The 18,832-nt window shown below is 52.7% G+C and overlaps 1 protein-coding gene across 8 annotated transcripts; it reads left to right on the top strand.

Moving 5' to 3' along the window:
* Positions 1–664: 664 nt before the first annotated feature.
* LOC135268096 (cytochrome P450 2D6-like) lies at positions 665–18,047 on the top strand. Of its 8 annotated transcripts, none has more exons than XR_010339385.1 (12): positions 665–936; positions 2,257–2,428; positions 2,946–3,098; positions 3,187–3,347; positions 3,791–3,967; positions 4,160–4,301; positions 4,509–4,696; positions 5,145–5,286; positions 5,383–5,521; positions 10,943–11,134; positions 12,377–12,499; positions 17,979–18,047. XR_010339385.1 is itself a non-coding variant. In XM_064368146.1 (11 exons), exons 1-10 carry the CDS (start codon positions 718–720, stop codon positions 11,115–11,117), a joined length of 1,668 nt encoding a protein of 555 aa, XP_064224216.1. In that variant the 5' UTR covers positions 665–717; the 3' UTR covers positions 11,118–11,134; positions 12,377–13,578. The 8 variants fall into 8 exon arrangements, 2 of the variants coding, with proteins under 2 accessions (XP_064224216.1, XP_064224217.1); XR_010339384.1 differs by lacking the exon at positions 17,979–18,047 and adding an exon at positions 16,422–16,542; XR_010339386.1 differs by lacking the exon at positions 17,979–18,047 and adding an exon at positions 14,049–15,643.
* Positions 18,048–18,832: the final 785 nt, after the last annotated feature.

The following is an 18,832-nucleotide window of genomic DNA, read 5'->3' as shown; positions in this document are numbered from 1 at the left end:
AGGAGTTTGGGGCTGTAGGGAGCTATGATCATACCTCTGCACTCCAGCCTAGGCAACAGAGCAAGACCCTGTCTCTAAAAAAAGACAAAATCATAATTTTTTAAAAAAATTTTAAATAAACTGTTTCCCCTACCTTTTGTTCCCAGATCCAGTCTTCATTAAGACCTGCAAAGACCCAGGCTCCAGCTGCCAGCATCCTGTGGCCCCTCAGGCCACCTGCACAGGAAATTCCAAGGGTGTGTTGGTTCCACTGCCAGTGCCGTGGCCTACAGTGCTAGGCAGCCCCCCAGTCTCTGCCACTCAAAGTTCTCCAGGAATCCTTCCCAGAAAGTCCTGTTCCAGCCTGGGGCAATGTCCCCATGACCCTCATGGCTCTGCTGGCTTGGCATGTCAGCTATGTTACTTTCCTACTTCTGATGGTCTTCAGTATGTTGGGGCACTGGCCCACTGGCTGCCTTCCCACCATGTTCCCAGTACACAGCTGAGGACCCAGTACAACCCATGCCTCCAGCTTGGGTGGAGCTCTCATGCCGGGCTGCCTCACACTCACTGCCCTAGCCTGACCCTGCACCCACTGGCAGCACAGTCAACACAGCAGTTTGGCTCACAGCAGAGGGCAAAGGCCATCATCAGCTCCCTTTATAAGAGAACAGTCACACATTTGGTGTGCTGAGAGTGTCCTGTCTGGTCCTCTGCGCCTGGTGGGGTGAGGGTGCCATGTGTGTCCAGAGGAGCTCAGTGGGCAGCGAGGCAGCCATGGGGCTGGATGTACTGGTGCCCCTGGCCTTGATAATGGCCATCTTCCTGCTCCTGGTGGACCTGATGCACCGGCGCCAACGCTGGGCTGCACGCTACCCGCCTGGCCCCATGCCACTGCCTGGACTGGGCAACCTGCTGCATGTGGACTTCCAAAATACACCAAACTGCTGCAACCAGGTGAGGGAGGAGGTCCTGGAGGGCGGCAGAGGTCCTGAGCATCCCTCACCAGCAGCAAACGTGGGTGGTGAGTGAAGCCGCAGGCTACATCAGAGGCCAGGCTGCAAAGGGGAAGCAGGTTTGGGGGACTTCTGGGGAAGGGCATTTGTACACGGCCTGAAGGATTAGATTTTCCAAATGCCAAGGAAGAGTAGGGCAAGGGCTTGGAGGTGGGGCTGGACTTTGCAGTGGGTGTTCAGGCTCACTGGGCAGCATAGACTCTGGAGCACAAAGTCCCCTCTGCTGACACCGGAAGGGAAGGCCTTGGGAATGGGAGAGGAGTCTAGCGTCCTGAGTACTGTTTAAATTAGAAAATAAGGCTGGGCACGGTGGCTCAGGCTTGTAATCCCAGCACTTAGGGAAGCTGAGGTGGGTGGATCACCTCAGGTCAGGAGTTCAAGACGCGTCTGGCCAACATGGTGAAACCCCATCTCTACTAAACATAACAAAAAATTAGCTGGGCTCAGTGGTGTACCTGTAATCCCCGCTACTCAGGAGGCTGCAACAGGAGAACAGCTTGAACCTGGGAAGCGGAGGTTGTAGTGAGCAGAGATTCTGCCATTGCACTCTGGCCTGTGTGACAGAGCCAGACAACATCTAAATAAATGAATAAGTAAGTAAGAAATCAATGGCGAGGCGCAATGGCTCACAGCTGTAATCACACCACTTTGGGAGGCCCAGGCAGGTGGATCACAAGGTCAGGAGTTTGAGACCACCCTGGCGGCCAACATGGTGAAACCCTGTCTACTAAAAATACAAAAATCAGCCGGGCGCAGTGACAGGCACCTGTAATCCCAACTACTCAGGAGGCTGAGGCAGGAGAATTGCTTGAACCCAGGAGGCAGAGGTTGCAGTGAATGGAGATAGCGCCATGCACTCCAGCCTGGGTGACAGAGCAAGACTCCATCTGGGGGGGAGAAAAGAAAATCGAGGATGAAGGGTTATAGTGCCACTGTTCAAACTTTTTGCAAGAGAAACCTTATGGGTTCTCTTGCCTCACTGCTCACCAGCATAGACCATCATCTGTAAAATGGGGTGCTAACTGTGGCCTGTTGGCAATTTCAGTGATGCTTGCAAGGTCATATCTGAATGAGGCATCCATAGGGAGTTCCTCCATCATAGAAGATGTGACCCCCATCCCTGCCCCAGGATCAGGAGGCCGGGTCTCCTTGCACCTGCTCACTCCTGGAAGCCCCAGGGGTCACCTAAGGCTCATTTGGAGCTAGGACCTGCAGGCCGGGGGACCCTGGCTTGACGGAGGCCCTAACCCTCCCTCTGCAGCTGCGGCACCGCTTTGGGGACGTGTTCAGCCTGCAGCTGGTCTGGACTCCAGTGGTCGTGCTCAACGGGCTGGAGGCTGTGCGCGAGGCACTGGTGACCCGCAGCAAGGACACCGCCGACCGCCCGCCTACACCCATCAACCAGGTCCTGGGCTTCGGGCCACGCTCCCAAGGCAAGCGGCGGTGGGGACGGAGACTGTTTCCGCGGGGCCTGGGTGGGCGGTGACCGGAGCCCGAGCTGGGCCGAGAGGGCGTGTGGTCGTGGACGTGGGACACTAAGAAAGGCCAGCGAGTGGGCCGGGGACAGCGGGCCACGACACCACCTGCTCTGGGGAGGTGCGAGCGTGTGGGCGGGGACGGGGCCTAGACCCAACAGGAGCCAGGTGGGCGAGGCCGGCACCTTTTCCAGCTGGAGGCAGGTGTCCGGGACCGCGCCTGTGCTACCGGCTCAGTGTGGCCTGAGTCGGGCCAGCAGGATCTTCCCTGAGTGGAAAGAAAGGCAGTCAGGGTGGGCAGAGCCAAGATGGGGACAAGACTTGAGCAAGGTGGGTGAGCAGAGAGTGGACCCTGTGCCCAGCTGGATGGGGCGAGGGGCTGCCGGAGACCAAGGGGAGCGCAGGGTTGGAGTGGGCGGCGGAGAGTGGGACCAAGGCCTTCATGGCCACGCCCACGCGTCCATCCTGTCCCCAGGGGTGTTCATGGCTCGTTACGGTCTCACGTGGCGCGAGCAGAGGCGCTTCTGCGTGTCCACCTTGCGCAACTTGAAGCTGGGCAAGAAGTTGCTGGAGCAGTGGGTGACCAAGGAAGCTGCCTGCCTCTGTGCCGCCTTCGACGACTATGACGGTGGGTGATGGGCAGAGGGGCACAAGGCGAGAACTGGGAACGTGGGGGATGGGAAAGGCGACCCCTGACCCGCATCTCCCGACCCCAGGACGCCCCTTCCGCCCCAACGAACTCCTGGACAAAGCGGCGAGCAACGTAATCTCCTCCCTCACCTGCGGGCACCGCTTCGAGTATGACGACCCTCGCTTCCTCAGGCTGCTGGACCTAGCACAGGAGGGATTGAAGGAGGGGTCGGGCTTCCTGCCCCAGGTGCAGAGCCAGGGACTGCGGGGACTCCGCAGGGCAAGCTCCTCAGAGGTGCCGGTGCTGCAGCCGGGCCTCTGAGGAGCAGGATTTGCATAGAGGGGTTTGGGAAAGGACATTCCAGGAGAGCCCACTGCAAGAGGAAGGGCCTGGAGGAGGACGGGAAACCTCAGACACGGTCGTGGGAAAGGTGTGCCCAGGTCGGGGCCCCAAGAGAGGCCATGAACCCTGTGCTTCCTGTTTACATTGGAGAATTTGATTTTAGGTTTCTCCTGCCAGCCCAGAGCAAAGAGAGAGGGTGGAAGCTGGCACTTGGGGAGGGATTTGGGAGGTCAGTGGTGGGGACAGGCAGGCCCTGGGTCTTCCCTGGAGAGGGCTGGGGCCTGAGACTGGTCCAGGTGAAGGCAGAGTGTAGGAGGAATCCAGACCCCGTTCTGTGTCTGGTGCAGGTGCTGAATGCCATCCCTGTCCTCCTGCGCATCCCATGGCTGGCTGGCAAGGTCTTACCCTCCCAAAAGGCTTTCCTGGCCCAGCTGGATAAGCTGCTGAACGAGCACAGGATGACCCGGGACCCAGCCCAGCCACCCCGAGACCTGACTGATGCCTTCCTGGCAGAGATGGAGAAGGTGGGAGCAGCTGTGAGGGTGGGGAGCAGGGATGGTGGGTTGAGGGTCCCAAGAGGAATGAGGAGTGGCCAGGCAAAAGCTGGGACTGGTGCATCACCTGGTGAGCAACACCTGGCCTGACAGGTGCAGAATAGGAGGTCATTTGGGGACTTTCCCCCTCTGTCCCCTGAGTACCCTCTCGGCCCTGCTCAGGCCAAGGAGAACCCCAAGAGCAGCTTCAATGATGAGAACCTGCGTATGGTGGTGGCTGACCTGTTCACTGCCGGGATGGTGACCACCTCAATCACGCTGGCCTGGGGCCTCCTGCTCATGATCCTTCACCCACATGTGCAGTGTGAGCCCAGCTGGGACCCAGTGCAGGGAGCGAGGGAGGAAGGGTACAGGCGGGTACCCTGAGCTTAGCTGGGACACCTGGGGCTCCAAGCACAGGCTTGGCCAGGCTCCTGTAAACCTGACCTCCTCTAATACAGGAGGCAGGAAGGAGGGCATCATGGCCAGTCCCCTGGGTGCTGACCTATTGTGGGGACGCATGTCTGTCCAGGCCGTGTCCAACAGGAGATCGACGACGTGATAGGGCAGGCACGGCTACCAGAGATGGGTGACCAGACTTGCATGCCCTACACCACTGCTGTGATTCACGAGGTGCAGCGCTTTGGGGACATCGTCCCCATGAATATGCCCCACATGACATCCCGAGACATTGAAGTGCGGGGCTTCCTCATCCCTAAGGTAGGCCTGGGGCCCTCGTCACCCAGCTCAGCAACAGCCCCTGGTGGGTGCCCCAGCATGGCCACTGCCAGGTGGGCCCAGTCTGGGAACCCTGGCCTGCCAGTCCTCAATGCCACCACACTGACTGTCCAGCCTGTGTGTGGGGTGCAGAGCAGAGTCAGGGCCAGCCTGTCCATCCAGAGCCCAGTGTAGTGGGGAAGACAGACCAGGACCTGCCAGAATGTTGGGGGACCCAACACTCCTAGGGAGAGGGGGCAGCGTAGGCGCCCCTGGGAGGTGTGACTGGGGCCTATTATGGGGTTGGAGAGGATGCCCAGGAGCTTCTCGGGTGCAGGACTAGTAGAGTCCAGCTGTGTGCCAGGCAGTGTGTGTCCCCCGTGTGTTTGGTGGCAGGGGTCCCAGCATCCTAGAGCCCAGTCCTTACTCTTACCCTGTCTCTCCTACCTAGGGGACAATGATCTTCGCCAACCTGTCATCAGTGCTGAAAGATGAGGCCATCTGGGAGAAGCCTTTCTGCTTCCACCCTGAACACTTCCTGGATGCCCAGGGCCGCTTTGTGAAGCCAGAGGCCTTCCTGCCTTTCTCAGCAGGTGCCTGTGGGGTGCCCGGCTCCCTGCCCTTCTGTGGAGTCTTGCAGGGGTATCGCCCAGGACCCAGGCTCACTGAGGCCCCTCCCCTACCCACAGGCCGCCGCGCATGCTTCGGCGAGCCCCTGGCCCGCATGGAGCTCTTCCTCTTCTTCACCTGCCTGCTGCAGCGCTTCAGCTTCTCCGTGCCCGCTGGACAGCCCCGGCCCAGTAACTCGCCTGTCGGTGGCTTTCTGGTGTATCCTTCCCCCTTCCAGCTTTGTGCTGTGCCCCGCTAGAGTTGGGCATCAAGCCCCTGACTTGTTCCTCTTGTACAATAAATTAGTCTAGAGGCTCCCACTTGGTTTCTGAATCCAGTTTGGGCTCTTGCCAAGGCCCTGGTTGTGTTGGGTCATCTGTCACCTGCCTGATGTCAGTGCTCACCCCTACCTCATTCTTTTTTTTTTTTTTTTAGGATACACAGGCTGTCTCTGTCATCCAGGCTGGCGTGTGCTGGTGTCATCTCAGCTCACTGCAACCTCTGCCTCCTGGGTTCAAGCGATTCTCGTGCCTCAGCTTCCCGAGTAGATGGGATTACAGGCATTCACCACCATACCCGGTTAATGTTTGTCCTTTTAGTAGACATAGGTTTCACCATGTTGGCCAGGCTTGTTTCAAATTCCTGACCTTAGGCGATCTGCCAGCCCCAGCCTCTCAAGATTCTGGGATTACAGGCATGAGCCACCACGCCCAGCCTCACCTCATTGATTCTTACCTGGACATCTGACTTTACTTGAGATACAGGCATAGTGATTCTCAGCAGGTGACAGCTTACCTCCACATCACCCCTAGAAACCCATCACTGGCTGCCTGGCTTGGTGACAAGGTCCATGCATAAGTCTTAGCTGGGTTAGATATGAATAGGCATGTGCCAGGAATCAGCCCAGTCCCTGGCCAGGGTGGGAGACTGTGTTCGGGAACCCCAGACCACCCTCAAGTCCAGTGATTTGCTGGAAGGTCTCACAAACCTAAAAAAGTTGTTATCCTCCCTTTTATGGTTTATTACAGAGAAGGGTACAGATTAAAGTCAGCGAAGATGAAAGGCACGGGGCAGAATCCAGAATGATCAGGCAGAGGCTGCAGCTCTCGTTCCTGATGGAATCCTACAGGCAGCGCTTAATTCTCCCCGAACTGCAGTGACACTGCAGAGAGCGCTGCCAGCCACGGAAGCTCACGTGAGCCTTGGTGTCCAGAGTTCTTGCTGGGAGTTGGTCATCCTAGGCTTGAGCCTCCCGACACGGCTGACCTCAGTTACTCAGTCTCGAGCCCCTCAAGTCAGGTGGATACAGGCCTGAGGGTCCAACCCTCAGTCACACTGTTGGCATGAACTGTGTTGTATGGTCAAAGGCCCCAGCTACGTACAAAGACACTATTTCAGATGGGACATTCCAAGGCCTTAGCATATTTCCCAGCAGCCTGTCAAGAGTCAGTGGTTTGGTTTGGATTGTGCAAGAAATGACTTCCCCATTTTTTACGACACAGGCCACCCTCTTGGCTCTGACACCATAATGATCACATTAGTTTGAGCGTGTGTGTGTGTGCGTGTGTGCGTGTGTGTGTGTGTGTTTCTTTTTGTTTTGAGACAGGGTCTCCCTTTGTTGCCCAGGCTGGAGTGTGATGGTGCAGTTGCGGCTCACTGCAACCTTCACCTCCTGGGTTCAAGTGATTCTTCTGGCTCAGCCTCCCAAGTAACTGGGACTACAGGCGCATGCCACCACACCTGGCTAATTTTTGTATTTTTAGTAGGGACAGAGTTTCACCATGCTGGCCAGGCTGGTCTCAAACTCTTGACCTCGTGATCCACCTGCATCAGCCTTCCAAAGTGATAGGATTACAGGTGTGAGCCACCATGCATCCGGCCTTTTCTCCTCCTCCTCCTCCTCCTCCATCGTCATCGTTGTCGTCGTCTTCTTTCTTCTTCTTCTTCGTCTTGCGCTGTCACACAGGCTGGAGTGCAGCGATGCCATCAGGGCTCACTGCAGCTTTGACTTCCTGGACTCAAGCAATCCTCCCATCTCAGCTTCCCTAGTAGCTGGAACTGCAGGCACATGCCACCATGCTATGTTAATTTTTATATTTTTGGTAGAGGTGGGATTTCACCATGTTGCCCAGGCTGGTCTCAAACTCCTGGACTCGAGCAATCTCTCTGACTTGGCCTCCCAAAGTACCGGGATTCCAGGTGTGAGCCACTGAGCCTGGCCACTTTTCTAGTTCTTTAAGATGCATTGTTAGGTTATTCACTTAGTTTTTCTTCTTTTTTGATGTAGGGACTTAGAGATAAAAATTTCTTGCTTAATACTGTTTTCACGGTATCCCACAGGTTTTGCTATGTTCTGTTTCTATGATCATTTGTTTCAGGAATTTTTTAAATTTCCTTTTTTTTGAGACAGAGTTTTGCTCTGCCCAGACTGGAGTGCAGTGGTGCCATCTTGGCTGACTGCAACATCTGCCCCCTGGGTTCAAGTGATTCTCTTGCCTCAGCCTCCCAAGGAGCTGGGATTACAGGCGCCAGCCACCATGCCCTGCTAATCTTTGTATTTTTAGTAGAGATGGGGTTTCACCATGTTGACCAGGCTGGTCTCGAACTCCTGATCTCAGGTGATCTGCCTGCCTCAGCCTCCCAGAATGCTGGGATTACAGGCGTGAGCTATGGTGCCCAGTCAAATTTCCTTCTTAATGTCTTCACTGAACCACTGGTCATTCAGGAACATACTGTTTGATTTTCTTGTGTTTGTATGGTTTCTAGAATTACTCTTGTTGTGGATTTCTACTTTTACTCTGTTGTTGTCAGAGAAGATGTTTGATACTATTTCAGCTTTTTTAATGTTTTAAGACTTGCTTAGTGACCTAACATATGGTCTGTCCTTGAGAATGATCCATGTGCTGAGGAGAAGAGTGTGTATTCTGCAGACTGTGGACAAAGTGTTCTGTAAATACCTAGTAGGTCCATTTGTTCTATAGTGCAGATTAAGTCTAGTGTTTTCTTGTTGGGTTTCCATCTGGGAGATCCATCCAGTGCTGGAAGTGGGGTGCTGAAGTCTCTAGCTATTGTCACATTAAGGTCTGTCTCTCTAGCTCTAATAACATTTAGTTAATGTGCTCCAGTGTTGTTAGCATATATATTTACAATTATTATATTCTGTTGCTGGATGACCTTTGTCTCCTCTTAGAGTTATTGTCTTAAAATCTATTTTATTTAAGTATTACCACTCCTGCTCTTTTTTGGTTTCCATTGGCATGGAGTAGCTTTTTCCATCCCTTTATTTTCAGTCTATGTGTATCTTCACAGGTGAAGTGTGTTTCTTGTAGGCAACAGATCACTGGGTCTTGCTTTTTCATCCATTCAGCCACTCTGTGTCTTTGTATTGGATACTTTAGTCCATTTATATTCAATGTTATTATTGCCGAGTAAGGACTTACTCCTGCCATTTTGTTACTTATTTTCTTACTGTTTTGTGGTCTTCTGGATTTTTTGTTTTTTTTTCTTTCTTGTCTTTTAGTGAAGATGATTTTTATTGGTGGCTTGTGGTATGATTGAATTTCTTGTTTTTTATGTATCGTGTGTGTGTCTGTGTGTCTGTGTGTATGTGTTGAGACAGTCTCAGGTGTTTTTTGATTTGAGGTTACTGTGAGGTTTGCAAATATCTTACAACTCATTATTTTAAACTGATGTCAGCTTAACACTGATTGAATAAATAAACATAAAGCAAAAAGAAAACTAAGGAAAACTCTATACTTTAACTTCATCCTGGTGCTTGTGCTTTATTTATTTATTTATTTTGAGACAGAGTCTCACTCTATCTGCAGTGGTGTGATCTCAGCCCACTGCAACCTCTGCCTACCGGTTCAAGCAGTTACCTGCCTCAGCTTCCCAAGTAGCTGGAATTACAGGCACCCACCACCATGCTTGGCTTTTTTTTTTTTCTTTTGTATTTTTAATAGAGACAGGGTTTCACCATCTTGGCCAGGCTGGTCTTGAACTCCTGACCTCATTATCCACCACCTCAGCCTCCCAAAATGCTGGGATTACAGGTCTGAGCCACTGCCCCCATCCTGGTGCTTTTTAACTTTTTGTTTCTCTTTATGTTTTGTTTTGTTTTGTTTTGTTTTGAGACAGAGTGTCACTCTGTTACCCAAGTTGGAGTGCAGTGGCACAATCTCAGCTCACTGTAACCTCTACCGCCTAGCTTCAAGTGATTCTCCTACCTCAGCCTCCTGAGTAGCAGGTGTCCACCACCATGCCCAGCTAATTGTTTTGTATTTTTAGTAGAGACAGTGTTTCACCATGTTGGTGAGGCTGCTCTTGAATGCTTGACTTCATATGATCTGCCCACCTCGGCCTCCCAAAGTGCTGGGATTACAGGCATGAGCCACCGTGCCCTGCCTCTTTATGTTTTATTGTACTGTCTATGTCTTGAAAAGTTGTTGTAGTTTTTTGATTGGATCATTTAGTCTAATTAAGAGTACACACCACAGTTACAGTATTCTAATATGCTGTTTTTCTGTGTGCTTACTAATACCAGTGAGTTTTGTGCCTTTAGATGATTTCTTCTTGCTCATTAACATCTTTTTTTTCAGATTGAAAAATTCCCTTTAGCATTTCTTGTAGGACAGGTCTGCTGTTGATGAAATCTCTCAGCTTTGTTTGTCTGGGAAGGTCTTTATTTCTCCTTCCTGTCTGAAGGACATTTTTGCCAGATATGCTATTCTAGGATAAAGGGTTTTTTCCTTCAGCACTTTAAATATGTCATGCCACTCTCTCCTGGCCTGTAAGGTTTCCACTGGAAAGTTGGCTGCCCCATGTATTGGAGCTTCATTGTATGTTATTTGCTTTTTCTGCTCTCAGTGCTTTCAGTATTCTTTCTTTATCCTTGACCTTTGGGAGTTTAATTATCAGATGCCTTGAGGTAGTCGTCTTTGGGTTAAATACGCTTGGTGTTCTATAAACCTCTTGTACCCAAATGTTGATATCTTTCTCTAGGTTTGAGATGTTCTCTGTTGTTATCCTTTTGAATAAGCTTTCTACCCCATGTCTTTCTCTACCTCCTCTTTAAGGCCAATGACTCATAGATTTGCCCTATGACTTAATAGCTTTAATTATGATTTATTAATAGATTTGCCCATAAATATATATATTTTTGCATATGTGTGTGTGTGTGTATATATATATATATATATATATATATATTTTTTTTTTTTTTTTTTTTTGGAGACAGAGTCTCTCTGTCACTTAGGCTGGAGTGCAGTGGCATGATCTTGACTCACTGCAGTCTCTGCTTCCCAAGTTCAAGCAATTCTCCTTCCTCAGCTGCCCAAGTAGCTGGGACTACAGGCACCCCCCTACCATGCATAGCTAATTTTTTGTATTTTTAGTAGAGACAGGGTTTCACCATGTTGGCCCGGGTGATCTTGAACTCCTGACCTCAGGTGATCCACTCACCTCAACCTCCCAAAGTGCTGGGATCATGGGCATGAGCCACCGTGCCCAGCCAATGCTGTGGTTTTTGAAACCTCATAGAGGTACCACCTGGGTGGTCTTAGATAGGATCTGGAAGTATTCTCTGGATTATCAGGCAGAGACTCTTGTTCTCTTCCTTTACTTTTCCCCAAACAAATGGAGTCTCTCTCTCAGTGCTGAGTCACCTGGAGCTGGGGGTGTGGTGATACAAGAACCTCTGTGGCCACCACCACTGGGACTGCACTGGTCACACCTGAGGCCAGCACAGCACTGGGTCTCACCCAAGATCTGCTGGAACCACTACCTGGCTACCACCGATGTTCACTCAAGGCCCTAGGGTTCTGTGATCACCAGGTAGTGAGGCCATCCAGGTTTATGTCCTTCCCCCAGGCCCTAGGTGGGTCCAAAGGTGCTGTCTGGGAGCAGGGATTATTGTCAACAACCTGAGCAATTTGCCTCTTGTTCTATTCCACTGTGGCTAAGCTGGCACTCACACTGCAATACAAAGTCCTTCTGCTGCTGCCTCCACTTTCCACAGACAGGGGGTCCTCTCCAATGGCCACCACCCTGGCCAGCCCATGCTGCAGGGTTCTGGCAGCCCCCACTGGTGTTCACTAAGGCTCAATGGCCCTTCACTCAGCTTGTGGTCAATGCTGCCAGGCCTGAGACCGACCCTGCAGGGCAGCGGCCTTCCCTCTGGCCTAAGGCAGGTCCAGAAACACTGTCCAAGAGCCTAGACCTGGACTCGGGGACCCCAAGAGCCTCGTTGGTGCTCTGCCCCACTGTGGCCAGGCTGGTAGCTAGGGTGCAAGACCAAGTTCCCTTTTCTCTTCCCTCTCCTCCCTCTCTCACCATCGCCACCAGAGCTGGGAGTGTGCTGGGTCACTCCTGAAGTCAGCACGTCTCAGAGCCCAAGGCCCCTGATGTACTACCTGGGTATCCCTGCCAGTTATTCGGGGCCCACAGGTGATGAATCCTGCCAGGGCTGGGTCCTTTTTTTCAAGACAGTGGGTTCCCTTCTGCCCCAAAGTGTGTCTAGAATGCCAGTGAGCTAGGGCCTGGGCTGGAGGCCTCACTCCTCTGCCCAGTGTCCTCTCCTCCTGTGGTTGAGCTGGTATCCAAGATGCAAGACCAAGTCCTCATTACTCCTCACTCTCCTCTCCTTGAGCAGAAGAGAGGAATTACTTTCATTGTTTGGCCAGCTGTGCAGTCTGGGGTTGGGGGAGGGTGGCAAGCACTCCCTCGGCCACCCTGGCTCCTGGCTCCCTGGGTCATGTGCCACCCCAATCCCCGGCTCTCAGCCGAGCCCAGGACTAGGAGTTGCAGAGGAACTGCAGTCCTTGGGTCCTAGGCCCTCTTGCAAGTTTCCCTAGGATCCCTAAGTACTGTGGCCCATGGTGGGGAGGCTTGCCCAGAAACTCAAGTTCTGGCCACTGGAATGGGCGATTCCCCTCTGGCTAGGGCTGGCCCAGGTGCTCCCTTCCAGTTTGGGCACTGACTGAGCAAAGCATGGCTTTGGCTTTGCTCTCCGCAGTGACAGGGCGGCACTGAGTTCAGTGTCAGGCCTCCCAGTCATTGCTCTCTCCCTCCCGCCAGTGCACAGAGACTTGGTGCTGCATGGTGTCTGCCAGGGGGTGAAGGACAGGTGGCACCAGCGAATCAGGACTGTCTCTCCCACTCTCATCCATGCCTCTTTCTGTGATACGAAGAGAAAACCAGGTACTGTGATGGCTTGCCTGATTTTTGGTACTTGTGACAGTGCTTTTCTGTGTGCAGATAGTTGTTAAAATTTGGTGTTCCCGTGGGGGTGAGGGGTAGGATGAATGCCACCCCTCTTTTTTTTCTTCTTTGTTTCTTTTTTTTTGGATACAGGGCCTCCTGTGGCCCAGGCTGGAGTACAGTGCTGCAATTATGGCTCACTGCAGCCTCAACTGCCTGGGTTCAAGTGATTTCCCCCACCTCAGCCTCCTAAATAGCTTGGACCATAGACCTGCGTCACTGCACCCAGCTAACTTTTAAATTACCTGTAGAGACAGGGTCTCACCATGTTGCCCAGGCTGGTCTCAAACTCCTGGGTTCAAGGGATCCTCTTGTCTCAGCCTCCTAAAGTGCTGGGATTACAGGTGTGAGCCACCACGCCCAGCGTATCCTTTATTTTCAATGTAGCTAATGGCACGCAACAATAACCAAGGGATTGTATATTTAGCTTGTTTCTTGTTATTTTACATCTCCTTACACATCTGCTGTGCCAACTCTGTTGGGTCTTGGTTCCATCGTTTCTAAATTCCATAGGTAACTTTTAGCTCTTGTAATCAATCACAGTGCAGCTAGTGATGTAGTAACTGTGCAGAAATAAAGCTTCATCAGCGCTTTACCTTCCTTTCTCCAAGTTAAGCTTGCACTAAGTTTCAGAGAGGGTAATTCTAGCGAATCGCATTTCTGAAGCCAACTGTGTCTGGAGTCCCCAAGACCCCCCCTCAGTTCAATGATTTGCTATAAGGACTCACAGAATTCTGAAATGCTGTTATACTTACTGTCATGGTTTATTACACTGAAAAGATCCAGACGACAGTCAACAGAGGTCAGTGGTGCCCAGGACAGAGCCCAGGACAGACACAGCACAGAACTCCCGCTGTTGGCAGGGCACAGTCTCTCACACCTGTAATCCCAGCAGTTTGGCAAGCTGAGGCTGGTGGATCACCTGAGATCAGGAGTTCGAGACCAGCCTGGCCAAGATGGTGAAACCCCGTCTCTAATAAAAATACAAAAATTGGCCGGGTGCGGTGGCTCAAGCCTGTAATCCCCGCACTTTGGGAGGCCGAGGCGGGTGGATCACGAGGTCAAGAGATCGAGACCATCCTGGTCAACATGGTGAAACCCCGTCTCTACTAATACAAAAAAAAAATTAGCTGGGCATGGTGGTACGTGCCTGTAATCCCAGCTACTCAAGAGGCTGAGGCAGGAGAATTGCCTGAACCCAGGAGGCGGAGGTTGCGGTGAGCCGAGATCACGCCATTGCACTCCAGCCTGGGTAACAAGAGCGAAACTCCGTCTCAAAAAAAAATAAAAATAAAAAAAAATACAAAAATTAGCTGGGCGCCGTGGCAAGCACCTGTAATCCCAGCTACTTGGGAGACTGAGACAAGAGAATCACTTGAATCCAGGAGGCAGAGGTTGCACTGAGCCGAGATCACGCCACTGCACTCTAGCCTGGGCGAAAGAGCAAGAATGTCTAAAAGAAAAAAAAAATCCCGCTGTTGTCTTCCAGTGCAATCACATAGACAGTGCCGGATTCTCCCAGCCACAACGTGTGATACATGTACAGGACACGGCCTGTCGGGGACCTCTACCAAGCCCTCATGGCCAGGGGTTTTGCGAGGTTGGTCTTGTACGTACTGAGGACTTGGGTGGCTGACATTAGGTACCAAGTCTCCTGCCCCCTCCGGAGGTCAAACTGATCAACCGGATCCAAGGTCCTACCATACATCACATTGTCAGCAGACTGTCTGGCATGGCTGAGGCTCCAGGAACTCAAAGACACTGTTTCCAGGCAGAATACTACCAAAGCACACAGCTCATGTTCCAGGAACTGGTCAAGGTCTTGTTTTTCTGCTCAAAGATACAGAGACCCTGCCTTCCCAAGCTAGTGAGTATACCCTTTACTGCACAGGGGTTCTCTCAGTCTGGAGGCCCACATTTCAGGCCCAACTCAGGCCAGAATACCAAGGGCAGCGGTCCCACCAGCACCATCACAACGGTGACCTCCCTTCGTATATGACACCCCAAAATAAAAGACGAATCATGGAGAGTCAGGGAGCTTTGTGCCAGGGTTCAGTCTGCAGCTGCCAGACCGTTCCCTGGGAAGGACCCATGGAAGCCCAGGACTGAGCCATCACTCTCCGTCACCTCACCACAGGACTGGCCACCTCTCCAGGTCCTCAAGGATGCTGCTGTCCAGATGCCTGACCAGTGAGTGACAAGTTTCCACTCGGGGCCAGGCTGGAGATTGAGGAGGATGCTTGTCTGGGCTCCGACCTTAAGGCCATCCTCCCGGTGGCTGGGTCAGGCAGGGCCGTGCATGAGCCCTGTGGACAACAGGCCTGTCCTAGGAACAAGGGGCAACCTTGGACCCATGAGGCACTGGGGTGAACAGAGGAAGTGGTGGCGTGAGTGACTGAGAATTAGAGACTCTGACCCTAGTCCTGGCTCTGCCACTGCCCCATGTGACCCTGGGCCTGCCCCTCCCCACCCTGGGCTTCTGTTTCCTTCTGCCAGTGAGAAGGCTGCTTCAGGTGCCCTGAGTCCTGTCTTTCTGCTCTGCCTTCTGGGGCTTTGGCCCTTGCTGGCCTGGAGCTGGAGCCCCCACCGAGGGCAGGGACCACTGTCCCCCATGTCTGTCCTCAGCACCACAGCTGGCTGGGCTGGGCACACAGGCAGTGCTCAAGGTTTCTAATGAGCATTTGCTTACCTGAGTCCTGAGCAGACCCTCTTAAGGGGACAGCCTGGAGCAGAGAACCAGACACTCCAAGAAGCCACTTGAGGCCTCTTTGGCAGAGGACCCTACAGCCTCCCTGACAGTGGTTCCCGCCATCATTTCTGTAAATGTCCTCGTGCCAGGGTGCACTCCAGCTGTCAGCACAAGAGGGACGTTGGCCTGTCCCCTGGCACTGAGTCAGAAGACCAGCCAGGGCCCCCTTGGGCCACTCCAGAGACAATCCACTGTGATGGCAGGGCTTGGTGGCAGGAAGTGCTATTCCTGCAGCTGTGGGACACAGAGTGTGCATGAGGCCAGACTGGGTTTGTCTGAAGATGGAGGCCCTGAAGGCAGCAGCCAGGCCTGTAGCAGCAGCAACAGCTTGTGGATTTCTGTTTTTTTTGTTGCTCAGGAGGCTGAGGCAGGAGAACCGCTTGAACCCGGGAGGTGGAGATTGCAGTGAGCTGAGATTGCAACACTGAATCCAGCCTGGTGACAGAGTGAGACTCCATCTCAAAAAAAAAAAAAAAAAAGTTATAAAAAAGAACCAAATGAAAATTCTGGAGTTGTAAGTAGAAATAACTGAAATGCAAATTCATCCCAGGGGCCCAAGTGCAGATTAGAACAATTGGAAGAAACAGTCGGTGACTGTGGAGAGCGGCCACCTGAGATCGTCCCCTCTGAGGAACAGGAACAAGAATGAAGAGCAATGCACAGACATCCAGAGACCTGGAGACGCTGCCAAGTTTGCCAACATACACGCAATGGGAGTCCCAGGAAAGAAGACGGGGAGAAAGGGCTAGAAGGAATAGTTGAAGAACTAATGGCTGAAAACCTCCCAAATTTGATGAAGAACATTAATCTGTACACCCAAGAAGCTCAACACACTCCAGATAGAATAGAATAAACTCAAAGAGATCTTCAGCCATATGCATCATCATAATCACTGTCCAAAGACAGGATTTCTTTTTTTTTAGAATTGTAAATGTACCTTTTAATTTGCTCCTGAGGCTAGGAGGCAGGATTGGTACTAGAGCAGTGTCCGGGATCAGAAGAATTTAATAAAGTGGGATTGGGTCAAACGGTTGGGTTAGGGGAGGCAACCTGCTCAGGAGTATCTGCCTCAGCCTGTCCATCCAACAGGACCTCCACCCTCCCTCTCCATAGGCCCACACCTGGAACCCAGAGCCATCTGCTGCTGCACAGATCATGGCCGACAGCACTCCGCCAGACTGCAGCTGGAGCAGGAACAGGATTCGCTATGGAGGGCCATGGCCTGGCCCAGCTCATAGCCTACACCCAAGGATGGCTGTGTCACTTCTGCCACGACCACATCAGCCTGCCGCAGCCACATCAAGTACTGTTCACGGATGAGCCTGTCACCCCCAGCAGCCCGGGTCAAGCTCCATGGCCACCACGTGCTCAGTGAGCACGGGCCCCAAGCACGGCAGCCACCACTCGATCCTCCTGTACAGCGTCTAGTCCTCCCGTCCTCCATGGATGATCCCGCAGAAGTCCAGGGCCTGGCAGCCACCCTCCCACAAAAGACAGGATTTTGAAAGCAGCAAAGAGCAGAGACGTATCTGCCAAGTGTGGTGTCTCAGGCCTGTAATCACAGCACTTTGGGAGGCCCAGGTGGGAGGATCACTTGAGCCCAGGAGTTTGAGACTAGTCTGAACAACCTGGCAGAACCCTGTGTCTACAAAAAATACAAAAATTACCTGGGGCTGGGCGCGATGGCTCATGTCTATAATCCCAGCACTTTGGGAGGCTGACGAGGGTGGATCACCTGAGGCCAGGAATTCAAGACCAGCCTGGCCAACATGGTGAAACCCCATCTCTACTGAAAATACAATAAATTAGCCAGGTGTGGTGGCAGGCACCTATAATCCTAGCTACTCCAGACGCTGAAGCAGGAGAATCGCTTGAATCCAGGAGCCAGAGATTGCAGTGAGCCAAGATTGCGCCATTGTTCCACCCTGGGTGACAGAGCAAAACTCCATCTCAAAAAAATAGGGGGGCGGGGGCGGTGCCAGGCATGATGGCTCACCCCTAGTATCCCAGCACTTTGGGAGGCCAAGGTGGGTGGATCACCTGAGATCAGAAGTTCGAGAACAGACTGGCCAACATGGTGAAACCCTGTCTCTATTAAAAATACAAAAAAAAAAAAAAATTAGGCTTGGTGGCGGGCCCCAGTAATCCCAACTACTCGTGAGGCTGAGGCAGGAGAATCTTGAACCCAGGAGGCAGAGGTTGCAGTAAGCTGAGATCACGCCACTGCATTCCAGCCTGGGCAACAAGAGCAAAACTCCACCTGAAAGGAACAAAAATTAGCTGGGCTCGGTGGTGCCTGTAGTCTCAGCTACATGGGGGGCTGAGGTAGGAGGTCCACTTGAGGTCAAGACTGTAGTGAGCTGTGATCCTGCCACTGTACTCCAGCCTGAGCAACAGAGGGAGACCCTGTCTAAAGAAAAAAAAAAAAAAAAAAAAAGCTATATATCATGAACAAAGGATCCTCCATAACATTACCACCAGATTTTTTTTTTTTGAGACAGAGTTTTACTCTTGTTGCCCAGACCGGAGTGCAATGGCCCAATCTTGGCTCACCACAACCTCTGAGGCCTCCTGGGTTCAAGTGATTCTCCTGCCTCAGCCTCCCGAGTAGGTGGGATTACAGGTGCGTGCCACCACGACCGGGTAATTTTTTGTATATGTTACCACCAGATTTCTAATCAGAGACATGGAGGCCAGAAAGCAGTGGAGGACAGCGGCCCTCAGGAAGCCACTGGAGGATGTTGTCAGAGGCTGTGGCAAGGGCCTTCAGGCTACGAACTGGGAGTTCTGGGAACAGCCCTGTTGCAAGCGAGAAGCCATGGCCAGGCTGGAGTCCAGGAATGTGGGCTGGGTTGGGAGCCAGGTGACAGCCTTGAGCCTTACTGGGAGCAGCCTCTGGACAGGAGGGGTCAGGTATGGCTGAGAAGCAGGGTACTTGGTGCTGGGTGGGTGGGGGTGTGTGTGTGTGTGTGGTGTGAGAGAGAATGCATGTGCTCTGAGTGTGAGTCTGTGTGCATGTGAGCATTGTCTGTGAGTGGGTGGTTTTGTGAGTGTGTGAATACGTCCCTGTACATGCAAACAAGGGGGCAAGAGTCTGGGAGTGTAGAAGTGTGTGTACCATCAGGCCTGTGCATAGCATCTGTGCATGTCAAGAGTGGAGTGTGAAGTGAAGGGACCAGGCCTGTGCGCCTCTGATCATCATGAACTCCCGAGGCCCCAGGTAAGTGCCAGTGACAGACAAGGGTGGTGAAAGCCACTCTGGAACGGGCAGGTGGGGTGAGGAAAGGGCAAGGCCACGTTCTGGAGGAGGGGTTGTGACCACATAAGGGCACATGAGCCTAGCAGGGAGGTGGATGGCAGGGTCCACTGAGACCCTGGTTATCCCAGAAGCCTGTGAGGGCTTGGGGAGTTGGGAGGAGTGACTTCTCCCACCAGGCCCCTCCACCGCCCTACCCTGGGTAAACAGCTGGGACAAGGACCTTTGGTGCGGCCCCTACGTGCCTTGGCCTGACCCTGCACCCACT

This window comes from Aotus nancymaae, unplaced genomic scaffold, assembly GCF_030222135.1.
Source record: "Aotus nancymaae isolate 86718 unplaced genomic scaffold, 86718_ANA_hifiasm-v0.15.2.pri h1tg000076l, whole genome shotgun sequence".
Classification (NCBI taxonomy): Eukaryota; Metazoa; Chordata; class Mammalia; order Primates; family Aotidae; genus Aotus; species Aotus nancymaae.
The sequence above is the reverse complement of the archived record's forward strand: the minus strand, read 5'-3'. Positions and strand labels throughout refer to the sequence as shown.